Below are 19,180 nucleotides of genomic sequence, written 5' to 3' on the forward strand. Positions count from 1 at the left end.
CAGGCCAAGTGGGGAAAGAAGTGGGGGCACTTACACACAGACGCAGTCCCTCACACAGACAACAGGCAGCAGCTGCATGTTCACACGTGTCCACTTGCACGAGTACACACCCCAATGACACAGGCACTTATACATGCAGATGCTGTCTGACATGGGCCCACCCATTGCCTCTGTCAATATCTGAATTTCCTGGTGGCAGCTGAGTTTAGCAGGTGAGGCTGGGGGTTCCTTCCATGACCCCATTGCTTGAGCCTCACCAGACAGAGGTGGCCAGAAGTCATGTCTCTGCCCAAGGGCTTGGTAGGCGAGGTACCAGAGTCAGTCCTGATAAGGGGCACAATCCCCCATACCTCCAAATGTAGGATGGAACCGACTCTGAGTAGACCCATCATCCCAAACCACAGTGTGTCCACCTTTCAGGCATTCCTCCAGCATCCATTTGTTCCACAAACATTCATATATGTTTGCTGTTCTGATTACTCTAGACTCCAAGTAAAATAATCTATTCCCCAGACCTGCAAGATTTGATGTCTAGTGCGATCAGAGTTGTGATGGGGTGGGGACAGGTAGAGGCCCGGGGACAGATGGGAAGGGAGCCCAGCCCAGCCCTGGGGATCCAAGACTTCCCTAAATAAGCAACATTTATGCTGAGTTCCATGCAAAGGTGCATGGAGGAGGGCAGGGAAGGCAGTTAAGCCAGGCTGAAATGTATATTTAGAAAGATCTCTCTGGTGAAGAGTGCATGGGGGATAGTGAGAAGGAGGGCGGCTGGAGGCCACTGTGGTTGTTCAGACTTGAGAAGGCAGCGCAGCTGCATAGATGCGGAAGACTCGGAGACAGGCCTGAGGTGGCATTTGTAGAACTTGGGGCCTGACTGGTGGACAGAGGGGATGGAGGGACAGTCTGGTCAAGTGGATGCCTGGGACACCTTAAAAGGTCCCCAGTCTCACAGTCAAGTGCTGAGAGCTGGGAAAGGATGGTCAGGCGGACAGTAGAGGCCTTGGCCTAGCCTCCCCAGATACTCCTGGTGGGGGTGGGTGATGTGCAGAGAAGGCACAGGCAAAACTTCCAAGCTCTGGGAGGGGCTGTGTCCCACAGCATCAGGCAGGAGACCCTCTGTCCAAGTCACAGACCCACCATACAAGCTGGTGGAAAGAAAGAAAGGCAGTGGTCCCTCTCCATTTTGCAGTTTAGAAAGGTTACCTGACCTGCCCAAGGTCACACGGTGGCATCCGAAGGGCCAGGTTTGCAACCAGGCTCGTGTGACTGTGTCCGGGGCCAATCCTCCCTGGACATCGTACTTCAGCTGGGCCAGGACCTGTGACCTCTGCCTCCCACTGGGCCTGGTCAGGCCACTTAAGAGGCCACTCAAGGCCAGGAACATGGTCTCACCCTCCTGGGGCTGGGTCAGGGCGTAGAGTCCCATTTGTGGTGAGGATGGGTTGGGGTCTTCCACGGGGAGGAGAGGTGAGCCCTCAGCTGACACAGGGCCCCCCGACCTGCTCCACACAGGCCGCCCAGCCCCCAGCAAGACCATCTGAGAAGCAAGCCTCCCGTGTGAAAGCAAGGGTTCCCGCCTCCCTCCAAGAGGAGCACAGACCAAGCCCTCGCCTGCCTGCCCGACCCCCTCCGTCACACAACTCAGCAATGCAGGGCCTTCCAGGAAACGCGGGCCTAGCCAGAAGAAACAGCTCCAGGGCTTAGAATCAGGATGCTCCTGCGATCCTGTTGAGATCTGGTCCTGTCTGAGCCTCTGTCTCCTCGTCTGAAATGTGAGGTTGGGCTCCTTTACCCTGAAGCTCCAGCAGCTGCAATGGTCCCCTGCAGCTGCTCTCCTGCCCCTGGCCCCATCCCAGTCTAAGGCCCGGACGGCAGAGGCCTGGTGCCTGCAGAGGGCCCCCGCCTCTGGCCTCAGCACATCCACCTCCTCACTCCCCGCGGGCCCCCCGAGGTTCGGCGTGGGCCCCCGCCAGAGGAATGTGAGCCATTCCCGGCATCTCCTCCCCTGTGGCCAGCTCGGAGAGAGGCTGGGGCCTCTGGGCCACTCTGACAGGAAATTAGCTGGGCCTGGCCTTCCCCACTACCAGCTGCTCTGCTGACCCTGACCCTGTGTTTTCCGAAACCTGATACTGCAAATTTCACAGCCTCTTCTCCTGGCAGAGCTCTGGGTCTAACAGCCTCCAGCCTACACTCGGGTCTGCCTTCCTGCCCAGGGACAGGGCCGCCTGGACTCCAGCCCCTGCTGTGACCCTAAGCTGGCCCCACCCTCCCCAGGAGAGGCCTCTCCCCTCTCTGCGTGGGGCGGGGGGTGGGGGGGTCGTCTCTGACTCTCCTCTGGAGCAGCCGGTCCCCTGTCCCTGCGAACTCGGCAGGGACACAGGTGGGAAACCTGGCGATGGGGAAGGGCTCTCTGGAAAGAGGAATGGTCCTCACCTTCCTCCCCAGTGGCACAGAGGTTAAGAATCCGCCTGCAATGCAGGAGACCTGGGTTCAATCCCTAGGTTGGGAAGATCCCCTGGAGAAGGGAATGGCAACCTACTCCAGTTTTCTTGCCTGGAGAATTTCATGGACAGAGGAACCTGGCCGGCTACAGTCTATGGGGTCGCAGAGAGTCAGACATGACTGAGGGACTCACACACACACCCCACCCTCTTACCAGCTTTGGTTCTGCTCTTTTGTAGAAGGATTCTGAAAGGAAACCAATAAAATGCACCTAAACCATAAAAAAAAAAAAAAAAAAAAAAGGCAGAACCCATTCACGGAGTGGCTGTAACAGGGAAAACAGGCTGAAGGCTAGTAAGAGAGGATGTGGAGAGCCACTCTGGAGGCTGCTGTGGTCCAGGGAAGGTTGACGGTGGCCAAAAAAGACAACTTCCTACTTCAGAAGCAGGAACTCCATCTTCAGTGACCCTGGCCAAAAAGTCTAGATTCGTTCTTGAAAGAACTTTCTTCTCTCTTACACCTACAGCCCATCCATCAGCAAATCTTAATAACTCTGCCTTCAGAATACATCAACTGGACAACCTATCACCACCTTTGCCACTGCTGTGCTGGTTGAGCTCCCCCTGGATTTCTGCAGGAGCCTCCTAACTGGCCTCCCTGCCTCCACCTTGGACCCCTTTAGTCTGTTCTCAACACAGAAGCCAGAGCCGCCTTTGAAAATACAGAAGAGCATTGCTTCTCTGTTGAACATCCTCCAGGGCCTTCTCCTCTTGAAGTAAAAGCTTAAGTCCTAACAACGGCTTGCAAAACCCATGTTGATCTGTTCCTCTGACCCCATCTCCTACCTCTGTTCCCCTTGTTCACTCTGCATCAGCCACACGGGCCTCAATGATGCTGCTCAAACATGCAGAGAAGTCCTGCCTCCAGGCCACCACACACGCCATTCCCTCTTCCTAGAAACACTCTTGCCCCAGAGACCTTCTGGGCTCGCCCTCACTCTGCTCACATCTCCGCTCAAATACTCCCTGATCAGAGACTTCCTGAGCGCCCTCAGCCCCTCCACAGGTACCCCTAACCCCTTCATGGCCGTCCCACAGCATTAACCACCTCGAACGTAACTGCTTAGCATCTGTCTCTCCCTTCAGAAAGCACACTTCCAGAGCCACAGTAACTTTTTGTTCCCAGTCTATTTTTCAGCACATAGAAGCTTTGCTGAGTACAAACAGGCACGTGACCAGTCACTTGATAAAAAACACTTGTGGGCACTTCCCTCACAGCCCAGTGGTTAAGACTTAGCCTTCCAATGCAGGGGGTGCAGGTTTGATCCCTGGTAAGAGCCCACATGCCTCAAGGCCCAAAAACCAAAACATAAAACAGAAGCAATATTGTACCATATTCAATAAAGACTTTAAAAATAATTCACATTAAAAAAAAAAAAAAAAAGGCAAACATCTTGTGGAAGGAAGGAAGGCGCAAGGACGGCTGAGAGGACAACTGCTGGGCCATGAGGTAGAAAACCACGCCAGGCAGGAGGACAGAGTGAGGGGGCAGAGCAGGCACGTCCAGACTTGAGAGCTGCCCAGGCCGGGGGAGGAGCCACCTTCCTGAGGCCCAGCCCTCAGCCAAGTGTGTCCAAGTGGCCTTGCACTCATCCTCACCCCCTTCCTGATGATATGTGGCGGGGGATGGGGGGTGGGTTGGGGTTGTCTTTTACAACCAATATAGCCTTGACTTCCAACCCCCCACCCATCCACGTCTCCCCATGATCATCCCAACCTCTAAGCATTTGTCTACAAATCAAAGAGTCCCCGGGCCCTCCATTCCTATAAGCATCCATCAGCCTAGCATCCGTGAATTCACCCGTCAGCACATAACCAATGCCTTCGTCCTACTTCAGCCTTTCAAAACATACATGGTGAAGTAGGACCAGGTTATGAAAGGGTCTTGAGAACCAGGCTAAGGCAATCCACCTTTATTGCTAAATAACAGGGAGCTATGGAAGGCTTCTGAGCAGAGGAGTTACAGAATCAGATCTGTGTTTCAGACAAAGAAAGCTGGCGGCTGTGAACAAGATGGACTTAAGAGGGTGGCCAAGGCAGAAAGATCAGTTGGGGTAATACTGCAATATCCTAGATGATGAAATAGGGCAGAGGCACAGCTGCTAGGGAAGGAAGAGTCAAGCTGCAGATGGGAACCACCCTGCAAGCAGGCCTGCCCAGATGGGGGGCCATCTAATAGGGCTTTGGCTTGGCACCCACCAATGGACCTACGCACTGTGCTTCCCCATCCTCAAGCCCCTCATCCTCAAGTGGGGCTTCTGCACATCTGGCCCAAGACATCCTGGATAGGTGGTTCCCAGGGGCCTGCCTCAGAAGTTGTGCTTTCTGGGCCCACCACACAGTCCTCAGCCCTACAGTTCAAGCCGCTGACACTTCAAGTACGCAGTCGCCCATCAGCTCTGGTCTCACACTTCAGCCCCGGCTGTGGAAAGCTTGGGCCTCTTCTCTGTTAATTTTCTCCAACCCCTCAGAGGCTGGGCCTCAGGCCCAGTGAAGTCACAGTCTGGGAGGCAGCCCTGGCTCCCAGCCCGCCCACGGAGGCTATATTTGGAGCAGGACAACTCCCAGCAGACACACACGGGACCCACCCTGCAGCGCAGCCCCAACCGATGGTACCAAGTTTCCAAGCAGTGTGGGTGTTGCTCACGTTTTCACTTGTTTGTTCATTCATTCATTCATTTGTTCCCTCGTTTATCCATTCCACAAATCTTTATTGACCACCCCCACCCCCAGCAGGTTGTAGCAGGATAGAGGGTGGGCACATACACGTGCATGCATATATATGGGTACCCGGGTCTAAACAGGGAAGGCAGTGCACACTCTGGGCACCCTCCCTCAGGGTCCAATGGCCCTGGTGACTCAGAATCGGGCGCACATGGTGTCTGCGGGCACCTGTGTGCGCGTGCATGCAGGCACGTGCTCTCTGAGGAGGCACCTATGACTCAATCGCATGGCGTCTGTGCGTACCTGCGTGGATGTGTCTATGTGTGCAGGCGGGGCAGAGGCTCTGGCCCCCAGGGGGTGGGGGAAATGGTTGTGACTGACTCAGCTGCATATGGTGACTGCGGTGCCCGTAGGCCAACTGTGACTTTATGCCCTTGCTTACTTGCCAAGTCAAATCACCAGTGTTAGGTGCAAATATTCTATAGGGAGGAAGAAGAGCAGGAGACACTCAGCTGTCTGGGTACAGCCTCATCTGTCCCAGAGGTGCCCTACCTGCCCCTCCAGCGCAGGTACCCCCCATCTCAAACCCTCTGGCCTGGCCTCCAGGAGGCTCGGTGGCCACGCCCCACATGGACTCTGCCAGCACCCTCATCCACCAGGCTGAGAGAGGCAGGACTGCCAGCCTAATCCATCTTCCTACCACACAAAAACTCTTCTGTTTCCACCATGATGGCATCTTTCTCCAACAACCGAGCCCAGGCAGAGCTCAGCAAGAGAAACTGGGAACCTCTTCTGACCTCTGGGGCTCCAGACCCACCGCCTGGGCCACTGCCCTGCCCCCGCCCTCATCTCCTCATCTGCGTCCCTTGCCCTCTCTGCCTGGCTGTCTCTCCTTATCTGTCCTGGGGTCTGTCTTTGTCTCTTCTCCGGGCAGGCTGTCTGCAGCGGAGGCTCCCCAACAACAGAGGTGCTGACAGCGAGGGGGTGTGCGGAGGACACTCCGGGTCCTTTCTTGAGCCTTATCAGAAAAGTGAAGTGACTGCTCAGGGCTCAGGCTGGAATTTCGCCCTGGATGACCTTACTCGGCTTGCTGGGGCCTCCCTGGGGACAGCTGGGGTCCGGCCAGGCAGGAAACAGGCCCCTGCTTGTTGGCTGCTCCTCCTCCCTCCTCACCCACTCTCACCCGGGCCAGACTGCCGGCAGACTCCAGCCAAGCGTGTCCACAGAGGGCAGAGGGCTGCCCCTTCCCGAGATGCCTACAGCAGCAGGGCCCAGGGCTGTGTGCCCCGGGGGGGGGGGCGGGGCATGGGGGAGCAGGCATGACTAACGTGCCTCCAGGCGCCAACAGGCCCTCCTTAGGCCCCCCACGAGGAAATCCCCAGGGGCTGGGCCAGAAGAGTGGTGCTCTCACCCCTGCCCCACGAGGCCCCCGGCCGGCCAGCACTTGCCCGCACATGCACATGCCAGGAATGACTAGGAGCGGCCCTGGAGCCTGGGCACCTGGGTTTTGTGTCCTCTTGGGCAACTGCCCAACTCTGAGCCTCACCTCCCTTATCGGTAAACTAGGAGAGCAGCTCTGAGTTCCCGGGGTGTTGAAGATAAAATGAGCTTGCGGCGGGGCTTGCTCCCTTGGGCCGCGAGGTTGGGGGCTTCCTCCACGCCGGGCCCTCGCCCCGCCCGCGGGAGCCGGGGAGCTGCGCGCCTGGTCCGGCCGGGACGCTCCGCGGCGCACGCCTGCCCCCTGGCGGTCATGCGGGTCCTCGCGGCCGGCACTAGGGCATTTCCCCGACCCGCGGGCTCTGGGTGTGGGATTTTGCGGGGCAGGTTAGAGCGCAGGCTTTTGTTCTCTTTGTATCCCTGCTTTTCCACATTGGGGGTATTTCTTTGTGATTAGAAAACTTACAAACATTCAGTTCAGTTCAGTCGCTCAGTCGTGTCCGACTCTTTGCGGCCCATTACTACTTAAAAAAAAAAAAAAAATCACATGGAGCCTGTCCCCCTAGGGAATTCTGGAAGTTGGGGGTTTTCTAGCGTCTCCACTCACATGAAGTTTCCCAGGGTTGGTTGGCAGAGAGAAGACTAGGGCTGGGCTTTGGGAGGGTTCAGGGTTGAAGTGCGGGAGGGAGCTATACCCCACTGCTATTGAGGGGGAACCAGGAAGAACATCCAGTGTGGTGATGGGGCTGCAGCCCTGGGTGAGTCCCCAGAAGGACATGGAGAACAGCTGTGGCCACCACAGAGAAAAGCTGTAATGACCAGCAAGGAAGCCACACAAGCCCTGAAGGAAGAGCAGAGCCTGGGGGTCCTTGGGGGTCTCTACCCCAGGCCCTTGAGATCCACCCCGCAGCCTGCTGGGGCCATCTGAGTGGCTGGTGTGATGGGACGTGGGAGCCAGGCAGGGAGGCCCCTTCACTGGAGGCCCTCACTCGTTCACTCAGAAGTGACACTGGCCTGTGGAAGGGGAGAGGACCAACCTACCTCAGTCACCTGCGGGATTTTCCCAGAGCTCGCCACCCTGTCAACAAAATCCCCACTAGGGGGACCAGCTCCGGCCAAGATGGAAAGCCCCTCACCACAAGACTTTCTAACCAGATGCAGAGAGACAAATGCCAGTCAGAGCATGTCTGTGAAGTTGAGAAACCCTCAGGCCGTGCATTGCCTCACCAATGAGAGAGAGGTGGCGTTGTGTGCATCCAGGTGTGACACCCTCAGGACACATTCCCTCTGAGAATGCAGACTCCCAGTCCAGCTCACCCAAGGTGACTCTGCAAGGAACCATGAGTAGGACCCAGGTGTGTATCACTCTGAAATTCAGGTCCTTCCCAACTCAGTACTTTTTTTTTTTACATTGAAAAATACTGCCCATTCATCAAAATCATTAACATTGTACTTATTGATCTACCAACCTCATCAAATATCATGATGAAATTTTCCTTCCCTTTTATTTTGTACACTTATTTTCAATTTCAAATATTTTCAATTTATTTTCAATTTAAATTTATTTTCATTGCTTTACAATGTTGTTAGTATCTGGTGTACAACAACATGAATCAGCCATAAGTATACATTTATTCCCCTCCCTCTTGAGCCTCCAGTATTCAGTTTTACAAATCTTAACAGGGTTATTCCTAGCAATACATTGTATTTAATATCTACCAAACTACGGATGAATAATTTGATATTTATATGCAAATGAACCTTTCCTGGTCTTTCTTTGCTTATTTATCCATGTAAGGCGGGGCCTGTATTATGGATCTTACACCTTCCTAGAAATATGAAATGTCAGAATTATCCTACTATTTAAGGTAATAGCCACAGCATTTATAGGTTGTATCTTACCATGAGGCTACAAATCCTTTTGAGGGGCAACAGTCATTACAAATCTCCTTTTCAGCAATTCCTTACATTGGCATTAACCAAGCCAAATGAATCTTGGGAGGATTCTCAGTTGATAAAAGCCACTCACCCTATTCATCACCTTCCACTTTATCCTCCCATTCATTATTGAAGCTTTAACAGTTCTTCACCCATTACTGCTACATAAAACAGGCTCTAGTAGTCCAACAGGGACCTCATCCTATATGGACAAAATGCCACTTCAGCTACACTAGACAATTAAAAATACCTTGGGTCTCTTAATCTTAGCTTCTAATCTTCAGTACTTGCCTCTTTACTAGTGTTGAATTATCACAGGGATAAAATTTGGTTACTTTTCAAATTTCTAATTCTCCTAGCAAACTCCTCTTGTCCAGTACTTATTTGGTGCCCTTTAACTACCTGAGGGGGGGGAAATGAGCTCATTCAAGCTGCCACGATTTACCTATGGACTATAGCAGTACACAGAACTGTACTGTAGCAGGGGTTATCAAGATGCTCTGGGGGTGTATTGTATACCTTCCAGTTTTCTTCATTTCTGAATTGAATTTTCTTTTCTTGATGTTGATCTCCTTCATATCACCTCAAGGTTTCAACTTGTGAAGGAACAAGTATTATGGGGATAACAGTCTTGAAAGGAGACACTGTACATAATCAGAAGGAAGAGCAAAGGACCTGCCCATTTAGATACTTTGCTATAAGCGGCCAGGCTTGTTTCTCATAGGGAAACCTGACCCACCCAGCATGTTGGCTCCTAAAGAACTGCTGTGCGATGTATATTATCTATGGTGAAACAGGTCACCAGCCCAGGTGGGATGCATGAGACAAGTGCTCGGGCCTGGTGCACTGGGAAGACCCAGAGGAATCGGGTGGCGAGGGAGGTGGGAGGGGGGACCGGGATGGGGAATACGTGTAAATCTATGGCTGATTCATACCAATGTATGACAAAACCCACTGAAAAAATAAATAAATAAATAAAGGGGGGAAAAAAAAGAAAAGAAAAAAAAAAAAAGAACTGCTGTGCGGCTCATCAAGTGTTGAGCTTTATGTAGCCTTGTTGGGAATATGGGAAAGGAAGAAAGCCACAGAGTTGTCCCTTCAGTCTTGGGAAGATCTGGATGGTTCTATGCAAGTGGAAATGACTTGAATTTTCTGTGCAAACACACCTCTACCAGTCAGTCCATCTTCAGCTGACTGAATGTTGTCTAGTAGCCCTTCTCCAAAGCACAGGTGCAGTGTTCTGGTTTCACCACAGATTTTCTACTCATTTCATTTTTGGAATCTGCTTGTAGACTCCAGGTCCCTTTGGTATATAACCTTTATTTTCTTGTTTCTTTAAAAATAATTTTGTTTCTTTATTTAAAGCCCTGTATTAGTCAATGATTCGTGTTCAGTGTTTTTTGAACCATTTGCCATTACAAAAAGATAAATATTTGTGCTTTAAATAAAACTCATGTAGGAAAGTCTTGGGGGAAAAAAAACAACAGTAACAGAAATAGAAAGACAAATCATTGATCACCCATTTAGTATCGTTGGACAAAGGGGATCTACTGTCTTAGAATTATAGTCCATTTACCAGTAACTAGCATTATTAAAAATAACCTCCTAAAATGAAGAGTGTTTGTAGTATATTTGTTATTTTGTTCTTCTAAACCAGGGAAAGAGAAAAACATATCTCCCTATGATGCAAGAAGCTCCAGCTCTACCGTCAGCACCCAAAACTGAAATTCTACTTAAACAAGTCCCTGAACAACTTGTTTATGAGACATTAACACTATCTTTAAGTACTTTTAGTATTAAAAAAAACATCTTAAAAACTAATATTCCCATGTACATTGTGCATTATGTGGACTTCTACATATATAAGTACACATGCTTTTTCATATATAACACATGATGTGTATAATCATGAATTAATTATCTACCACATGTTCATGAGCATGTACATCAGCTTATTAATATTACAGAACACATTAAACAGTTCAATTCCCATTAGATTCCAGTCCCTACTGGAATAGGGCATATATTTGTGTGTGTGTGTTTTGAAACTTTTTATGTTGGAGTATAGTCAGTTAACAACGTTGTGATAATTTCAGGTGGACAGCAAAGGGACTCAGTCATACATAAATGTATCCATTCTCCCCCAAACCCCCCTCCCATCCAGGCTGCCACATAACTTTGAGCAGCGTTCCCTGTGCTCTACAGAAGGTCCTGCTCGGTACTTATGAAAGCCAAGCATCGCCCAGTTAGAACCTCAGGCTGCGCGGGCAGCCACTGTAGAAAGCCGCCATTCAGCTGTCCTTGTATTTTACAGCTAATAGTGCTGTGAGAATAGGGCCTTGGGACTTGGGGATGAAATCGTCTACTTCCACACCTTTTCTGGGTTCCCTGCATGCTCCCTGAGGAGAAATATTTCAGGTGCATATGCCCTCTGTGGGGGAACAGACAGCCAAGTTTGGCAGCACTGGGCAGTTGCTAGGAGGAGGGGGTGGGCCTGGGCTTCGGTGGGCGGACAGGTGAGCATGGAGCCGGCAGCAGTCCTGACACCCCTGAAACCAGACTGTGGGCAAATTCCAAACGTGAATAGCTCCCAACTTACTGCCTTCATAGAGCTTCTGTGTTTTTAACCAGTGTTCTGACTATAGGCTTTTATTCTGTTAAGAATATATTTTAGTGATACACCGACTTGGGTTGTAGATCAAGATTTTATTTCGGTGACATTTCAAAGATTGTTTTTTTAATCAGCCTTCTGGTAAAACTCTGCATTACTGAATAAGAAAAGCAGATTTTTAACATTTAAAAAAAAGAGGAAAAACCTAGATGGAACCAGCTAGGATAAAGATGGTGTTGAGTCTGACCTCCAGCAGACCCTGAGTCTCATTATATGTTGAATTTACTACATTAGCATATTAAATAACACACCTACCAGTGGCCAAAACCAGACACCAAGGACCAAAAAGGGATGGTAAGGGGATGGCACCCCTACTCCCCAAAAATGCCCTGCCCCTTCCCCACAGACTAAAGACTAGGCCTCCCCAGAGTCAGTCACACACCTCCTCCTTTGTTGTTACTCTTTATAATTTACTCCCACTTGCCAGGTGGGCCAGAAGTTGATTTGCGAACTTACTTCCTGCTTCTCCATTTTTTTGGCCACTGAGTAAAGTTTATGTTGTGTCAATTTCAACTTTGGCTTCATTACCGGCTGCTTGAATCCCGACAGAAAAAGAACCCTACCCTGCCAAAGTCGAGAGCCTCAGCCAGGCTAGGCCCGAGTAGGGTCCATAGAACTTAATTCAACCAAAACAAGACAAGTAGGAGCAACAAACTCACGATATAATCAAACCCCATCACCCTAGGGTGGGGGCAACCCACAAGCTGGAGAATAATTATATTGCAAAGATTCTCCCACAGGAGCAAGAGTTCTGAGCCCCAAATCAGGCCCCACAGCCCCAGGGGTCCAGTACCGGGAACACGAGCCCCCCCAAATATTTAGCTTTTGAAGAACCAATGGGGCTTAAGTGCAGGAGCCTCTGGGGACCAGGGAAACAGACTCCACTCTCAGAGGGCTCACAAAAATCCCACATGAACCTGGGCAAAAGCAGTAATGTGACAGGCGCCTGGGCCAGACCTACCTGCTGGTTTTGGAGCGTCTCCTGGAAAGGCGGGGGCACGGCTGCAACTCACCTTGAGGACAGACACTGGCAGCAGCCCTTCTTAGGAGCCATGTGCACGCTAGCGCTGGCTGAGGCTGATGCTAGGGAGCCCCATTTTGAAAATCTCCCTCCAGCTCATTAGCCTAACAACCTGCAGGTGCTAAGACGCCTCAAGCCAAGCAACTAACTGGGCAGAGACATGGCCCAGCAAATAGGCCGCCTCAAGACCAAAGAGCCCACAGCTGCCTCCGGACTCAGCCCTGCCCACCAGCGGGGCAGACAGAAGCAGCAGAGAGCTGCAATGCCCCAACTGGGCCCTGGCTGGCCCTGTCCACCAGAGGACCACCGCAACCTTCAGGACACCCAGGCCCCTTACCCAGGTGACTCAGGAACTGCTTCCACCCCCAACAAGTGATCTAAAACGAACTCCAGGATCCCTGGCCCTCCAGCCAGACTCCAGGGACCAGCTCTGCCTGCCAGTAGTCCTGCACTACACCTCAAGCCCTGGCTTCACCTACCAGTGGGTGGGCAGCAGCCCCAGAGTCTTTGGGACCCTGACTCCGTCCTTCAGTGAGTCAGCACACTGGGCTGGGCCTCCTAGGAAAGAAGGAACAAGACAAAGCCCCAGAGGAACAACTAACTGAGGTGGAGATAGGCACTTAAGCGATCGCTAGGACAACATCAGGGGGCACCAATACTCATAGCGGTCCCAGAAGAAGAAAGGACCTGAGAAAATATTTGAAGAGATAATAGCTGAAAACTTCCTGAACCTGGGAAAGGAGTCACCCAAGTCCAGGAAGTGCAGAGAGGCCCACACAGGATGAACTCAAAGAGGAATACCTAAGACACCCTGTAATCAAGAGACCCATCATGGGCTGCTGCTCCAAGCAGAGTGTTGACTGCGGGCAAGAGGCTGGGGGACCTGGGACAGGAAATGAGAGATTTAGATGGGGAAGAAGGGCAGGATGCGGGGCTCAGGACTGCCTGGAGTGGGGGTTGCCAGACAAAGCTTCCGTCTCCCACTCATCACGTCCTGCTGGCCCTCATCCGGGCCCTGAGGACAGCTGTTGAGGAGGTGGACATAAACAGGGAGGAAGGCCTTCATTCCTGTGGGTGGACAACCCTGAGAATCGGTACGCTGCGTCTACATAGTAGACATGGAAGAGGAATCTGAGGCTAGCCCTGGATGGAATTCAGTGTCCACCACAGATCTACCCACTACCCAAGGGCAAAGACTCAGCAACCTCAGAAAGGTCAGTGGAAGCTGGGCACAGGACAAGAATGGGTCAGGGCCCACTCCCCCACAGAGGGGTGAAGCAGGGACACGGAACCAGCTGTGTGGTGGAAGACAGAAACACGCTGTGATAAAACTGTGTGACATCAAACGTATTTAACCCAGAGGAGGAAGGTGGTGTCATGAACCACATACTAGAAGATGGTCCAGCTGTTCCTGGGTAGATGAGGTTGGTCCCCTTCCAGGTCCTTCTCTGCAAAGGGAGGGCTTTGGACCAACTGACCCCAGGGACTAGCCAGCCCAGCATTCTAGAGGCACTAGTTACAAAAGAGCAAACTACAAACCTTGAGTCTAAAGCTGATATATTTTACTTACGTAACCACTACCCATTTCCAGCATCCCAGGAAGTTCACTTGGTTCCAGTCAGTAACTTTCCTTCCCACCCCCAGGTAACCACAATTCTGACTTCAAAATCTGCAAATTAGCTCTGCTGGTTCTAGAAATTAATAAAAATGGGGTCAAACAGTATTTTCTGTGTTTGGCGTCTTCGTTCAACAAAATGTCTGTGAAATTCATCCACGTTGCTGTGAAATTCATCTCTCAGTGACGCTACTCTTGATTGAAGTGTGGGGTCCTTGTCTGAACACACCACATCCACAGATCTGTTTTCTGCTGATGGGCACTGGGGTTGCTGCCGCTTTGGGTCGTCCTGAATGAAGCTGCTGTGAACCTCCTGCGAGGTCTCCTTGCGGACATCTGCCTCACTTCCCTTGGGGGGACCACTGGCCTATAGGGCAGGTGTTGTCTCTAGCATGAGTAGATATCACGATTTTGCTTCCTAAGTTGAGGGGTGACTTTCATGGGTCTCAAAATGAATATAGAAATACAGAAGGAAGTAGAGGGAAGAGCAAGAGGAAAGAAATAGATGGACCTTAAAGTACTAACACTGATTCTTGCAGTCAATGCTGAGTCCCTAACTATGAACTGGTAAAAGCTGGGCCGTGCCTCTTTCCCACTCCCCGTGGCCTGACGTCACCCCATCCCTGCTCTGCCAGGACAGCTGTGACTTGCTGGCACGGCTGAGAAGGCACGACGGGGGCTGTGCCAAGTGGAACAGGCACCGGTGCTCTGCGAGGGACATTACCAGCGGGGCCATAAATCTGCACACTCATTCCTCCCCAGCTGCTGAAACGGTTCCGACAGCCCCTCCCCAAACTCAAGGTCAGGGCAGCTTTACATTTCACGCCTCAGGAGCCTGCATCCCAGGAAGACTTTAAAGGATATATAAAGCAACTCCCCTGGCACGTTAAGTGGAAAGGGCCTTTACAGAGTCTGAAGCACAATGCCCCACAAGGGGCGCGCCTTGGCTCCTGGCTCACGGACCTCACGGAGCACCCGGCCACTGTCCTCCCACGTACATTCCACTTACACCAAAGAGGTCAACTCCTGACACCCCTCCTAGGGAAACCCTGATGCTAAGAGCCTGTCCTGTTCTGGAACAGAACGTGCCTTTCTGCAGAGAATGTTTATCAGGCCAGGTAATTCTTTGTTACAAGGATTGTCCCGTGAATTGTAGGGTGTATAGCAGCAACTCTGGCTTCTACCCTCTAGATGCCAGTAACACTCCCAGTAGTGACCACCAAAAATGTCTCCAGACACTGCCCCTCCACATTTCAGCTTTCCAAGACGTGATCAGGCTGGACTGAGTGGGCCTGCTTAATCCACAAAAGGCATTTTAATCTTGGCAACCGTGTAAAACAAAAACAAAAAAAACCACACTGTTTACTCTGGTAAAAACTGAAAGAAAAACAGGAGAGGCAGAAAAGAAAATTCGGGAAAGCAGAGGTAAGAGGATTTGGAGGGAATAGCAAGGACGAGGGAGAAATTATCCGTGTAAGTTCCCGCTTGTAAGATGACACATCCACCATGGTTTCCCACATCAGTGACTCAAACGGCAAACTCGAGGCCATAGCTAACTTCGTGACAGCCTTGGTTTGGGGGGTACAAACTGCAAATCCAGTATTTCAGGAAGTGTCCCTAAATCCAAGTTCACCTCATTATATGGAAAACATGCACACGTACACACAACCTTACCCTCCTCTTCTGTTAAATCAGACAGCTTAAAATGTATGCTTTTCCAGTATTTTTTTATTTTCTTACTGACTCCATTTGACTAAAACAAACAAACATGAACCATATAAAACAATTTAAACGTATCTTAGAAAATTAGCCAAAAAATTAAGAAAGTTCAGCATATTACATTGTACAATATTTAGGTAAGAATGTTTGAAAATTATAAATATTTTGTTCCCTCTCAACATAGCACATCACAAAAATACATTTTCAAAACTTTTTTCATGTATAATTTCTAGGAACGATCATATCACTGTTTATTAAGGCAAAGGGCTGATTAGGACAAGCATTCACACACACCAGAGATGTTCTGTACAGTAACTACAAAAGTAAAACCAAGGGGTCTGCCAGCATACAGATGGTTAAAACCATTTTAAATATTAGGAAGAATTCAGTTAGTATCAAAACATCATTCTGAATGGGATTCACTTAGTTCATCTCTGTGCTATCTTTGATTCTTAAGTATCTATCTCAGCCAAAGCATTATTTAAAAGACTTCTGCCCCCTGGAGACAGTGCCTCTGGAGCCAGATGCCAATCGCTCACATGGCATTAAATCTGCACAACCAAAGAGACGAACGGCAACCCCTCAGTCCGAGCGAGGACCACGTGCAGGAGAAGTGTCTTTTCCAGCTGAGTAGCCGTGGTCAGAGGCAGTCCACGTCCACCGCTGACCAAGGCAAGCAGGGTGGCACCCTTAGTTTAGAAACAAGCACTCGGAGGAGGAAATACGCTGCTGGAAAAACAACAGCCCCAGCCCACAGAGGTTCCGACACCCGGTGACCTGACTGCCTCCCTGCCCCTGGTCACCCGCCGCTGGGCTGTCTATGTACCACCTCCTCTGAAAAGAATCTGAGGGAGCTGAAGGGAATTTTCAGAAGCTGAGGTTTTCAAAGAAAGAGTAAATAAAGAGCCTGACAATGCTGACTTTTTTTTTTCTTTTCAGGTAAGCCCTTCCTTATTGGCAGATAAATAAGAAGGCTTCCTTAGTATACTGACCCTATAGGAGGTGCTGGAAGTTAGAAGCAGAAAAGCCAGGTCCTCTGTCTTTAGCATAAAGTTTTGCAGCTGTGCTTGCAACCTACACAGCTGACCTAACTACGGCTCACTCTGTGGTCTTCTTTTCTTTCCAGGTCTTCTCTCGTTCCTCAAGTTCTGCCTGGGTGAAAGCTGCCGGGCCCCAGTTAGTGATCAGGTGAGGGTTTTTTGAACCTAAGAGACAAACGCGCGTCAAACATACAAGGTCTTATATTCTTCAATTAACATTATCATTTTTCTACAGACAAAAGAGTACATTTTTCTACTTTATTTTCTTCTCTGAGGAATATCCATAAAGGTCATAGGAGGCAAAACCATCAGAAGATGTATACAAAGGGAATGAAACAGGCCTTCTCATCTATCAGAGGGCAAAAGAAATTCAAGAAAAATTTATTGCAAAAAGCTGGGTTCCTGTATATTTGGGCTAAGAAAGGGTTTTTTTAGCACAATTCAAGTACACAAATAAAACAGAAAAATTGACTAAATATCTGATTACTTCAGAGAGTGTGTTACCTGGTTCTATCAATCGAATTAATCCTTCATGATGGGCCACTTTGTCCTTCCAGCTCTTGGTCGTCTTCGCTGCCATCTCTAGCTTCTTTTTAACTCCCTGGAACAAGAGCGGATTTTAGACTCTGCAAACACACAGGTAGTTTAAGAGCCAAATAACAATGATTGGGCACTTGCTCCATGACTGTGGATTATTTCATTAAGTCATCCCAGCCACAGAAACACGGACTATTATTATTCCCATGGTACACAGGTGGAGACTAGGATTCAGAGCACTTAAGTAACCTGCCCGAGGTCCCCCGAGGACCTAATTCACACTAATTATAGGTGATGTATAAGATACTCCTGTGCCAGTGACACCGGACTGCCTCTCGACTCCAAATCCACCCTTTGCTGTCCTGCCTGTGACCCTCGGCAGCGGGCCCCACTGAAGTTTCGTCAGTGCAGGAGCTGGCAAGACACTGGAAGAGGTGGGGGCTTTGCCTCCAGGCTCCACTGTGCTCATCTCAGCAGCTCCTGTGGCACGTGGGACACCCACGGTGTCCACCCTGGTGGGTTTCAGTGGCACCTCCCCTGTGGGCAGCTGCGACCAGCGCCCAGAGGGTAGCTTCCCTGCCGTCCAGGGGCCAAGGCCATGCCGTCTCCGAGGAGGACTGGATCCCAGCACTGGGCTTACAGAGCAGAGTGTGCGTTCCTTCCCTGCAGGCTCTGTCTCAGCGGGGGGGTGGGGTGGGGGTGGGGGGTGGGGGAGCAGTGGCTGCTTCCTGTGTCTGCCCTTCCTGTATTCTTAGAGTTTTTTGGCTGCTCAGTAGGTAATCCCTGTTGTAGTTAATAGCTGATTATATTAAACCTTCCCTGTTCAAATTACTGTGTGGTTTCAGTCTCCTGATTGAATTCCAACTGTTATACCTCATCGCCTGTGAAAAACCCTTACTTAGAGCTAAGCAACATTCTCACACAGCTTTTTACGGCAAAGTAAACATTCCCCTGTTTTTAAATGTTTGAGAACTTAAATGCACGGATTTGCAGGGATGGGCAATGACCTCGTACTGTTCCAGCGCCTGTTTCCGCTCGAGCTCCAGCTGCTGCAGCTGCCCCAGGGCCTCCTGGAGGGCCTGCTCTTTGATGACGCGCTGGTTCTCCAGCTCCTGCTTCTCTGCCTCCGTGGTCTGAATGGCCTGCTGCTGCTCCAGATGCCACTTCTCCAGCTCGGCCCTCTTGGCCGACTCTTCCTCCAGCAGCCTGCAACATGGAGAGCTCAGGGTGACCGCGCCCGACCCAGAAGATGACACAGCTCAGCAGAGCCTCAGAGGAGCCTGGAGGTCATCTAACCCACCTCTCGCCCACAAGAAGGACACGAGGAGCCAGAGAGGCCCAGATTTGTGGGTCAGGTGACCCACGGGTCTGCTCCAAGCTCTTTTTTCAGCCTTTTATTTAAAAAAAAAAAAAAAAAAGATTAAAAAATAACACGTACTGAAGGTTTAATGGGCCAAGAAAGAAGTGTATTTTTTCAACTGATCCTCACAATAGGCTTACGTAGTAGTATCATTCAGTTCAGAGATGAAGAAAGTGAGGCACAAAGGCGAAGTGACCTGGACTAGGTCATTCACCTGACAGGCAGGTGGCAAGGCTGAGTTTTGAAATCTGCCTGGTTGCTACAACATTAAAACACTTTTTTATCCAGCAGAAATCTATTACCCAGGGAAAAGCTGACACACCAACAAAGGCGAAAGAAGAGGAGCGGACAAAAGGTAGAGGGAGCAGACACCATTTACTGACCAAGCACTGCATGTCAGGCTCTTTACCTTCGTCCCCGTGATCCCCCCACAATTCTGCAAGGTGTTACTGTCCCTGCAGATGAAGTCAAAGGGTTCAAAAGTATGACGCACAGGTAAGCAATGGATTTCAACCCAGGCCAGCGTGACTTCAAAAGGTTATCTTTTAATAACAGGCTACCTATCGGAGGATATCCCAGGTAAGCGGGTATTTAATAAATAAACTAACTTGTACCCCAAGTGTAGACAATGTGGTTAGACGCCAGCCCAGGGCAGGACGCACGCCTACTGGCTTGAT

General features: G+C 50.4%; 1 protein-coding gene across 2 annotated transcripts in view; it reads right to left on the minus strand.

Annotated features, from left to right (window-relative positions):
• Positions 1 to 15,557: 15,557 nt before the first annotated feature.
• Positions 15,558 to 19,180, minus strand: part of SWAP70 (switching B cell complex subunit SWAP70) — an 86,102-nt gene continuing 82,479 nt past the window's right edge. For both annotated transcript variants that reach the window (XM_061147818.1, XM_061147811.1), the window contains 3 exons: positions 18,151 to 18,349; positions 17,111 to 17,207; positions 15,558 to 16,771 (listed from right to left, as the gene is read on the minus strand). In XM_061147818.1, the coding sequence (XP_061003801.1) occupies positions 16,665 to 16,771; positions 17,111 to 17,207; positions 18,151 to 18,349 (403 nt within the window). In that variant the 3' untranslated portion in view covers positions 15,558 to 16,664. The remainder of the gene's footprint in view (positions 16,772 to 17,110; positions 17,208 to 18,150; positions 18,350 to 19,180) is intronic.

The sequence above is a fragment of the Dama dama genome, chromosome 1 (assembly GCF_033118175.1).
Source record: "Dama dama isolate Ldn47 chromosome 1, ASM3311817v1, whole genome shotgun sequence".
Taxonomy (NCBI): Eukaryota; Metazoa; Chordata; class Mammalia; order Artiodactyla; family Cervidae; genus Dama; species Dama dama.